General features: G+C 41.0%; 1 protein-coding gene across 1 annotated transcript; it reads right to left on the reverse strand.

Moving 5' to 3' along the window:
- Positions 1 to 3460: 3460 nt before the first annotated feature.
- Positions 3461 to 8546, reverse strand: LOC143032201 (uncharacterized). Its single transcript, XM_076196672.1, has 2 exons — positions 4971 to 8546; positions 3461 to 4102 (listed from the first exon to the last, which is right to left on the reverse strand). Exons 1-2 carry the CDS (start codon positions 8544 to 8546, stop codon positions 3461 to 3463), a joined length of 4218 nt encoding a protein of 1405 aa, XP_076052787.1.
- Between the last annotated feature and the right edge of the window lie 1454 nt (positions 8547 to 10000).

Raw genomic sequence — 10000 nt, forward strand, 5'->3', positions numbered from 1 at the left:
ATAACAAAAGCAAAAATTAAAAGGTGTATAGAAAAACTCAAAGTTAATAAAACCTCAGGGCCTGGCGGTTGGCCTCCAAGAATCTTATAGGAAATGAATAATGAGGTTGTTGTTCCATTAGAAATTATTTTCAAGTAGTCCATCATATCCGGAGATGTCCCAAGAGAAGCTAGCTAACATTACTCACATATTCAAAAAAGCTGACAAAATTAAACCAAATAACTACAGACCTATAAGCTTGACTTCAATCGTAGGAAAAATAATGGAAACTACCATCAGAGATGCTATCGAACATCATTTAGAAAGTAAGTGCTTGATAAATAATAGTCAGCTTGGATTCAGACGGAAACGTTCTTGGGTGACTAATTTACTCTCGAATTCTACAACAGTCCTCTCGCATTATGACAAAAGAAACACTATACATTTAATATATCTAGACTTTGCAAAAGCTTTTGATACCGTCCCCCACGAAAGACTACTTACTAAATTAGCTTCACACGGAATAAGTGGTAACCTATTAAGTTGGACTAGTAATTGGTTGAACGATCGAAAACAGAGATTTGTTCTAAATTGCAAAACTTCTAGGTGGAAATTTTTTACGAGTGGAGTTCCTCAGGGTTCCGTACTTTGGCTACTTCTATTCATAGTATATATAAATGATATAGACCACGAACTGAAATCTATTGTCTCCAAATTTGCTGATGATGTAAAACTGTGTGGAATGGTAATTGATCACTTAAATCAATTAGATATTCAAGAAAATTTAGATAAACTACAGCAATGGTCTGAAAAGTGGCTAATAACATTTAACACAAGTAAATGCAAGGTTATGCTCATAGGTAAAAATAACAGTAAGTACGATTACAAGTTATTTGGAAATTCATTAACAAAAGTGGATAGTGAAAAGGATCTCTGCGTAATTATCAGTAACGATCTCAAATAATCCAAGCAGTGTATTTTAGCCTCTGAGAAAGCAAACAAGATTTTAGGACAGATTGCGCAATCTTTTGACTTAAAAGTTCATCTCTCATTAACCCCTACAGCGTCAGCGGCATACGTCGTATGCCGCAATTGTTTTATAGATTAAGCCCCAGCGGCATACGTCGTATGCGGTAATTAAAAAAAAATCGCCAAAAATAGGCATTACGCTAAGGATCAAATATGTGGTAATGACCAAGTAGCCCTATATATTGGCTATAAATTTTTTTTAATTTTTTTTCATCTATTGACAAAGCTGGAACTCTGGCAGCAATTTCTCAGGGGTAACTTGGGGTATAGAATTGGCCTTTAGGACGTAATTTAGGCGATTCTGGTGTACGAAACGAAGTATGAGGAGGTGAAGTTGTACTTCGACAGCTAGGCAGTTACGTATTCAGACGTATAGAACTGGTAATTTCGCACTGCCAATTTTTGTAATAAATGCGTAATGCAAAATGTGTCCAGGCAATAATGGTGTGATGGATACTTACTAAAACATTTGCCAAAACAATAAGAAACACCACAATCGCCTATCCTCTATGAAATTATAAAAAAAAAGATACCGAACAATCAATTTACCACACAACAAAGTGATATTTGCCAAAAAAGAAAAGAAAAAAAAATCCCCCCAAAATATTCATAAACACGTTTCCCGTAAGTGTCAGACTATTGGCAAATGTACATTGACTTGACACATCATAAATGTCAAATTCCTTCACTCTCTGAAATTCTAAGGAAGCTTCCCCGAAAAAAATATGACCTCGTTTAACCAGCGTGTGGAGCGAAAGAAAGTCTACTGATTTCCTGTCAATCTTTCGCACGCATATCTCGATAAAATCGACCCAGTTTCTCCACTTCTAGGTTAAGGTGAATAAAAATAAGCAAGATGTGTTGGTTTTACATAATTGTGAGTTGATTAAAAAAAAAATCTATTTGGGGTCCGACGTTAGGGAAGGGGTGGGTGGGAGTATATACAACATTCACCAGGCGACGTATGGGTTAACAAGCTAAATTAATAGTTAGTTCGTCCACATTTGGAATATGCTCTTTCTGTATGGTCACAGAATCTTATTAAAGGCATTGACAAATTTGAAAAAATACAATGATGAGCCACAAAACCTTATTCCAAATATCAAAAATAATTCATACGAAAATCGACTAAAATATATGAATCTGTTTTCCCTAAAAAAGCGTAGACTCAGAGGTGATTTGATACAAGTCTTTAGGATTCTTAATGGAATTGACATCAAAAGTGACAAAATTTTAACACTGAATGAGAATCCGACAAGAAATGATAGTCTCAAACTGACAGGAAATATATTTAATTTGGAAAGGGGTAGAAACAACTTCACCAACCGCGTAGTTAATGAATGGAATAAACTTCGTGCAGAGGCAGTGCAATATAGTTCACTTCAAAGTTTTAAGATTCGTTTAGATAAACATCTAATCAAGATGCTGTAATGGCTGCCATTTATTTCATATAATTTATTTATTTGAGTGTTATTATTTGTCTGTTTGTTTAAAATGATTTCCTTGATTATTATTTATTATTATCTATCTCTCAATTTATCATATACTACTTACCTATTTGTTTATTGTTTAACTTTACCTATTTATTTATTGACCAGTATTGTGTATATATACATATATATATATATATATATATATATATATATATATATATAACTTTACCTATTTATTTATCAGTATCATATATATACATACATACATACATACATACATACATACATATATATATATATATATATATGTATATATATATATATATGTACAACCCTGAATGGGTCCCAGTAATTAGAGATACATTTTAACAACCACAATGCATTTTCATTCTAAGCCATCAACATTGGTAGACCCAATGGAAGCCGACATGCAGAAATTGAAATGCGGTACTGCCAAGGACTCGAACCCAGCAATCACATGACAAGTGCCGTAGTATCTTACCAACTACGCCATCTACCAAAAATGTCCCTGTTCAAGGACATTTTGCACATTATATAATTTTTACCCTCTTTCATTTATGGTATGCTTGAACGGTGTTTTGTAGTTGTCAAATTCAGTGTCCCTTTCTTCCCAGCTAGTTCCATCGCGGATTTGGATCGTTTCCTTTTAAAAGACATGTTTGAATCTGAAAGCAGAATACATGCAATGAAAAACGAGAATGGAGAATACACTAGCTGCTGCAAAGAGTATTCAAATCAATTTAGATTTTTCATTATAATGCACTAAAGGTATCTACTCCCCAGTAAAATGTAAGTTGCCTGGTAGAAATGAAATCCTCCCCCACTCATTGAATATTTTTTATATTTACAAGCCCACCGGCTGCGCCGGACAGGCTTCGCCTGGGGCCTTGGCCCACTTTGTGGATACTATAGCTTTGCCCACTTTGTGGATACTATAGCCTATGGATAATTAAAGAATAAGAATGCAATTGGTACTTTATTCAACACATTTACAATCCCTAAATTTCTTTGATGGTGGAGGTGTCTTGATCTCCTTGGTTGACCTCTTTGTCTTCTGGAGCCCGTCTTTTCTTCGGTGATCCTCTGTCCTCGGAGTCTTGATCGCCTTGGGTGACCTCTTCGTCTTCTGAACCCTGTCTTTTCTTCGGTGACATTTTACGCTTAATGATTCTCCTCAAATACGCTAACAGCTCCTCATCGCTTACTTCTTCGTCGCTGTCAGGAGACGGAGGTGGTTTGACAACCCCTTCATCCCCTTGCTCGGGTGCGTTAACTTCCTCTTCTTCCTCTTCATCACGCATTACCCAATCTGGCATGATCATCTTGATGCAATCTTCTTCTGTGATCTTGTGAATACCTTCGGGTATGTCTTTGCTTTCGAACTCAACTTCTTCCTCCTCAAAAAGAGCTTTACTACCAATAGCGTCCTTCGCTGGCTCCTCCTCGACATCTACTGTCTCGGTTTCAACAAACAACTCTTTATATACCCTGTTAAAGGCCGGCCGGCGTTCAACTCCTTCATCACCTCTACGCCAGCCCGTGTAGTACACCAACGCGTTCCAGTTGGTTACTCGTGAACAGGCCACGTATAGTTGTCCATGTGCGAAGCATTGGACGGAATCAAGCAGAAGTCCACATCGCTCGAAAGTTTGCCCCTGGCTTTTGTTGATGGTGTGTGATGTGTGTGTATATGTGTGTGTGTGTGTATACGATTTTACATATATATATATATATATATATATATATGTATTTATACACGTGTATATTTATATATTATATATATATATATACATATATATATATATTATATATATACATATATATGTATGTATATATGTATATATATATATATGTATAGTATATATGTATGTATATATAAATATATATGTATGTATATATATATATATATATATATATATATATATATATATATCCGTGGGTGAGTTTGTGCTTGTGCAGCCAGTTTTGTTTGAAATATAGTCTCATCCCTACGAACCACGGGCAAGTATTGTTTTAGGGTAGAAGACTCTTGTCCACTTACACACACACACACACACACACACACACACACACACACACACACACACACACACACACACACACACACACACACACACACACACACACACACACACACACACACACACACACACACACACACACACACACACACACACACAAAAAAAAAATGGCGTTCTGTCTTGATATAAGCTGTTCTTTCCTTCTTCTACCTTCCTTAAATTTGTCTTTTAAGACCTCTAAGATCCCACCTCCTCAGCATGATACTGTTCCAGAGGGTGGAAGCTTTGGTTTTTGCGAACAAAACAGAAACATAATCTTTCTCCTCTGTTTCGATTGTTTGTATATACCTTTTATTACATACCTCTCCCTTTGAGTAGCTCATATGGCTCCAGCTTCTCAGACACACCTTCAGCATCTATTAAACTTCGGTGACATTTTACGCTTAATGATTCTCCTCAAATACGCTAACAGCTCCTCATCGCTTACTTCTTCGTCGCTGTCAGGAGACGGAGGTGGTTTGACAACCCCTTCATCCCCTTGCTCGGGTGCGTTAACTTCCTCTTCTTCCTCTTCATCACGCATTACCCAATCTGGCATGATCATCTTGATGCAATCTTCTTCTGTGATCTTGTGAATACCTTCGGGTATGTCTTTGCTTTCGAACTCAACTTCTTCCTCCTCAAAAAGAGCTTTACTACCAATAGCGTCCTTCGCTGGCTCCTCCTCGACATCTACTGTCTCGGTTTCAACAAACAACTCTTTATATACCCTGTTAAAGGCCGGCCGGCGTTCAACTCCTTCATCATCTCTACGCCAGCCCGTGTAGTACACCAACGCGTTCCAGTTGGTTACTCGTGAACAGGCCACGTATAGTTGTCCATGTGCGAAGCATTGGACGGAATCAAGCAGAAGTCCACATCGCTCGAAAGTTTGCCCCTGGCTTTTGTTGATGGTCATGGCATAACTGAGCTTGACGGGAAACTGCTTACGCTTGAAGTGGATTGGGGTATCTTGAGACTCTAACACTATACGTGGAATCAAGACTTGCTCGCCGCGGTAGCTCCCTCCTAGTATCTTTCCGACTATCACGTTCTTCTTCAAGTTAGTCACCATTATCCGGGTTCCGTTGCAAAGCCTAGGAGGACAGATGTTTCTGATGATCATGAGGACACATCCTACTTTCACCTTCAAAGCGTGTAGAGGCAACGACGGGCTTGTCATGGCGTTAAAAACTGACGCTTGGACGTCAGTCTCTTTGTCCACGGGTGTGTCGACGCTGAAGTAAATCCGCTCTTTCTCCTGGTTACGGTCGTATATAAACTGGTTGATACTTCCCACGTCGTCATTTGTGGGTGATACTATTGCTCTCTTATCGAAGTAAGACATGTTGAGATGGTTCTCTTCAAACTCGTCGTAAACTTTAGACACTAACTCCTCTCGTGAGTTTGCCCGAACACCAAAATCCTTCTCAAAGACGATCTCGCCGTCGTTATGGGTGCCGATGGCTAGAAGTTGTTTGGCAAACCTCTTGTTTTTGACGTCATCCTTCTTAAGGCGTACGTTTTCTGTCAACTCCAACTTTGTCAGCCCTTCCCACATGTAACTCGATTTGATGCAGTAAGCCAGTTCTTCTGTCTTCCCTCCGTTTCTTATGACCGGCAGGATTTGTCGGAAGTCTCCTGCGCAGACAAACACCTTGCCTCCCATGAACTTTTCGTTCTCCATGATGTCTCTCAAAGTGATGTCTAAAGACGTCAACATGTTCTTGTTCGCCATTACGACTTCGTCCCAAACTATCAGTCGAGTTTGTTCTAGCAGTCTTGCCATTTCTGTGTTCTTCTTGACGCTACACGCTCTAGTTTCATCGTATTCCATCAAGGGTATCTTGAACATGTTGTGAGCCGTTCTTCCCCCAGAAAGGACGGTTGCTGCAATCCCAGACGAAGCAACAGCTAAAGCGATCTCTCCCTGGGAACGAACAGCATTCAACAACAAATTCAAGACAAAAGACTTCCCGGTGCCTCCTGCAGCGTTGACAAATATGCCGTTATTCTTATAGAGGTATCCCTTTTCCACTCGCTTCATAACAGTTTCGAAGACATTTCGCTGTTTGTCATTCAGAAGCTTAGACTTTTCCTCAACAGACTGTTTCAGCCTCTGCTTGTTGTACGCCTTCTCTCTTCTGATGACATTAGATGACCGTGCACCTCCTCTTGAAGCTGGAAGACCGTACTGTGTGATCGAACCCCCGCCGCAGTTCCACACAAAGTGTTGGATCTCATCCAAGGCGTCCAAATAGATTTCATCGTTGTACTCTGTCAGCTTGGCTTGATGCAAGTAATCGCTGGAAAAGTAGTCTTTGACCTCTTCCCATATGCCGGACTGGTCCTCGAGATCAGAAAAGACCAACATACTTGCATAAGTTTCTCTGAGTTGTTTTCTGTCGTTAGTGTGGTTGATAATGTCCATAATCGTCTCTTTCCAAGTTGCTTCATCACTGAGCAAACCGAGTGCTTTAACGGCTTCTCTATTTGTTTCGTACATGACGCCGTCTATGGTACGAAGGTCTTCGAACGACTTTGGCCCCTTTTTATGTGTCAGCAGGAGCCTCAGATAGAACAGTTCTACCGTCTTGGTGGTTACAGCGCGAATGCGACCCAGACTGTATGTACGCCCAACTCGTTCCTCCCATATGGCTTTTTGTGCGTTATAGATGTAATGGAAGGGCAACTGGCTGTAGTATAACGTGGCTGCGAACGCGTCCTTCTCACACAACTTGAAAAAGGCGGTTAACTGAGTGTCCCTTTTAACTTTTTGAGAAAGTTGCTCATCTGTCATCTGTTCGTGGTAGAATACTGAATTCTCACCCTCTAAGTGCAAATCCAACGGAAACACCGGTGGGTAAGATTTGTGGATGTCGAATTTGAAAATCTTCCACGTCGCCTCGTTAGAATTGATGTATCTGGCCTCCTGGTAGTTTCTGACTTCGTTCACAGAGTCCTCTTCTCCTGAAGTTTTGGTGAACAATATCTTGTCAGAACCTTTATTAACATACTTGGTGACATAAGCTATAGCTTTTATAGAATTTGAGCACTCCACGTTAATGTGTGCGTCGTATTTGAGACAAAGATAGGGGTTATAAGGCACAACCCACGAATTATCTACGGTTACTGTACCGTCCTTCAGTTTGAGTTGAAAAGAGTTACCGCCTTCTCCTACTGAACGCCTAACATACTCCGGGTAACCGTTTTTAACGAACAATAAGGTGCTTCTGCACGTCTTAGGGAATCCTTTACCACACTGATCGGGTTTCGCGCTCTTCCCATGACAACATATTTGGGACTCGTCGTAACCTTTGCAGGGGCCGTGTATCATACACCGTGTAACCGTCTCGTATAGCCTTGGCTCCTTCTCCTTATCGGGTATCTCCGCTCTTATTATCTGTGCGACTGTATCCGCTGTCACACGCACTGCCATCCAAAGCAATATGTGAGCATGTGGTAGCCCACGTTTTTGCCACTCTACGCTGTAAAGGTGGGCCTTGACGGCTCCAAAAGCCTTCTTGTGCACCAAATCACCCATCAGACTATCCAACTTCAACTTTAATATCCGACTTACAATATCTGGACGATCACATGCTCGTGCCCCTGGTCCGTCAAGCTTGCTTAATGCTTCTGTGACATCTGCCCATTTAGGGTTCATAGTGAAGGTGATGAAATAGTCGGGTGATCCATAAGCCGTGACATAAGCCAACGCATCCTGCTGGCGCTGCTTCATGTACCTAGGACCTCCTACAAATGTCGGAGGCAACACAATTCGTTGTCCCGTCTTACTTTTTTCAGTCACTTGCAATAGATCGACCCTTTCTTTTCGCATACCGGTGTGGTTGTGTTCCAGAAAGCGTAGACGGCTCGTCTCTATTTTAACGTAGTTGTCAATTACAAACTGTTGGAACAGTCGTCGTCCTTTTACAATGTAGTTAAAAACACCTTCTCTCTCCATGTAAAGAGCTGAATAGTACATAAGTGCTGAAAGTCTTTTCTCGGAGTCCTTCTTTTCCATCGTAAAGCTGTAGCCTTTGTCTCCGTTGGGTAATAGCAGAGGCTATTGAAAGAGATCGTAGAAGTAATTGGTCGAGTTAATCATCCGAAGGGCGTATTTCGAACCAGGAAGAGGGGACGCTATTGTAACTTTCAAGGTGTCCTTTTCTGGCCCCAAATTGACTATGGCTCCTACTTGGCAGGACGCCGTTGGCAAATGATAGACACCTTTGTGTTCCCTGGTTGCAACCCCTTCTGCGGTCTTTAACGTAATAGCCACGTTTGGTATAGCTCTCTCCTTATTAACGTAAGTCTGAATGAGTTTCTTTGAGGTTTCCAAATGCGCGTATAGTTGCTCTATGATCTCTTCGTTCCTCAAGAATTCGGCGGTTTCACGCTTTCTACGTTTAATCGTCTCGGTGTTCGCTTTCGGCCCCTTTTTTCTTTGATTCATGAACTGTTCGACCGTTTCACAACGTAGTTTTAGCTGTTGTTCCTTGTCGTGGTAAAAGTACAAATCGAGGAAACTTGCTGCAGATTTCCAAAACGGTGCGTTTGTTAAACCCCAGTCGTCGTGTTCTGATACCAACAGGTTCGGCTTCATCGAACCCAAACGGTGATAAACCTTGCCTTGAATCTTGTAACAAAGCGCCATTTCTCTTTTGTCACTTAGGGAACCTGAGGTTGCGAAGGAGGTAAAGGAGAAGACGTTGTTAAACGCTACAATGTTATCGAGAAAGTGCCTTGAGAGTGAAGAGGAACCATCATAAAGTCCCTTGATGCCCTCGTCTATTGTCGTCAATTTAAATATCGCCTTGGGAGTTTTGCCTCCGTTGCAACAAATGGTCTTCCTTTCTGTCTTGAAAAGCAAAGCTTGACAATTCTTACACCTAAATGCGCCCATCTCACCGACTGAGTGAGGAGGTACCCGTGACTCGTCGCTTTCTGTCATATAACCACAGAATTACATCATCAGACGCTCTTTCATCTCTAAGAACTGTGTTTTTTTGCCGAGATCTTTGCGTTCCTCGCGCATATTGGCTATCTTTTCAACGGCTCCAGCACGAATATCCGCGGCAGCTACTGGAATAAGCGAAGATAGAAAATCGCTCCTATTCATACGTTTAATCTCTGCCTTTATAGCTTTTGCTACCTTGGCTTCTTTAGCCTTCTTTTCTTTTGCCGCCTTGATCTCTGCTTTTGTTCGTTTAGTGCGTCTCAGTGGCGTACTTTTCCTCGCTTGACTGGTTTCTGCTTTAGTCTCTTTCAAGCTTTGCTTTATCTCTGCCAGTGTACTATCAACGGGTAACGAAAGTGGCTCCGGATTATCAGCATCAGTCGACGGGCCCGCCACCGGCTCCTCTTCTATATTTGCAGGCATAGCCACTGGTTCCTCTTTTCTATCCGAAGGCAAAACAACAGGCTCCTGTTTACTATCTGAAGACATAGCCACGGGCTCCTCTTCTCTATTTGAAG

The sequence above is a fragment of the Oratosquilla oratoria genome, chromosome 13, assembly GCF_046742065.1.
Source record: "Oratosquilla oratoria isolate Oo_2021 chromosome 13, ASM4674206v1, whole genome shotgun sequence".
NCBI classification, from domain to species: Eukaryota; Metazoa; Arthropoda; class Malacostraca; order Stomatopoda; family Squillidae; genus Oratosquilla; species Oratosquilla oratoria.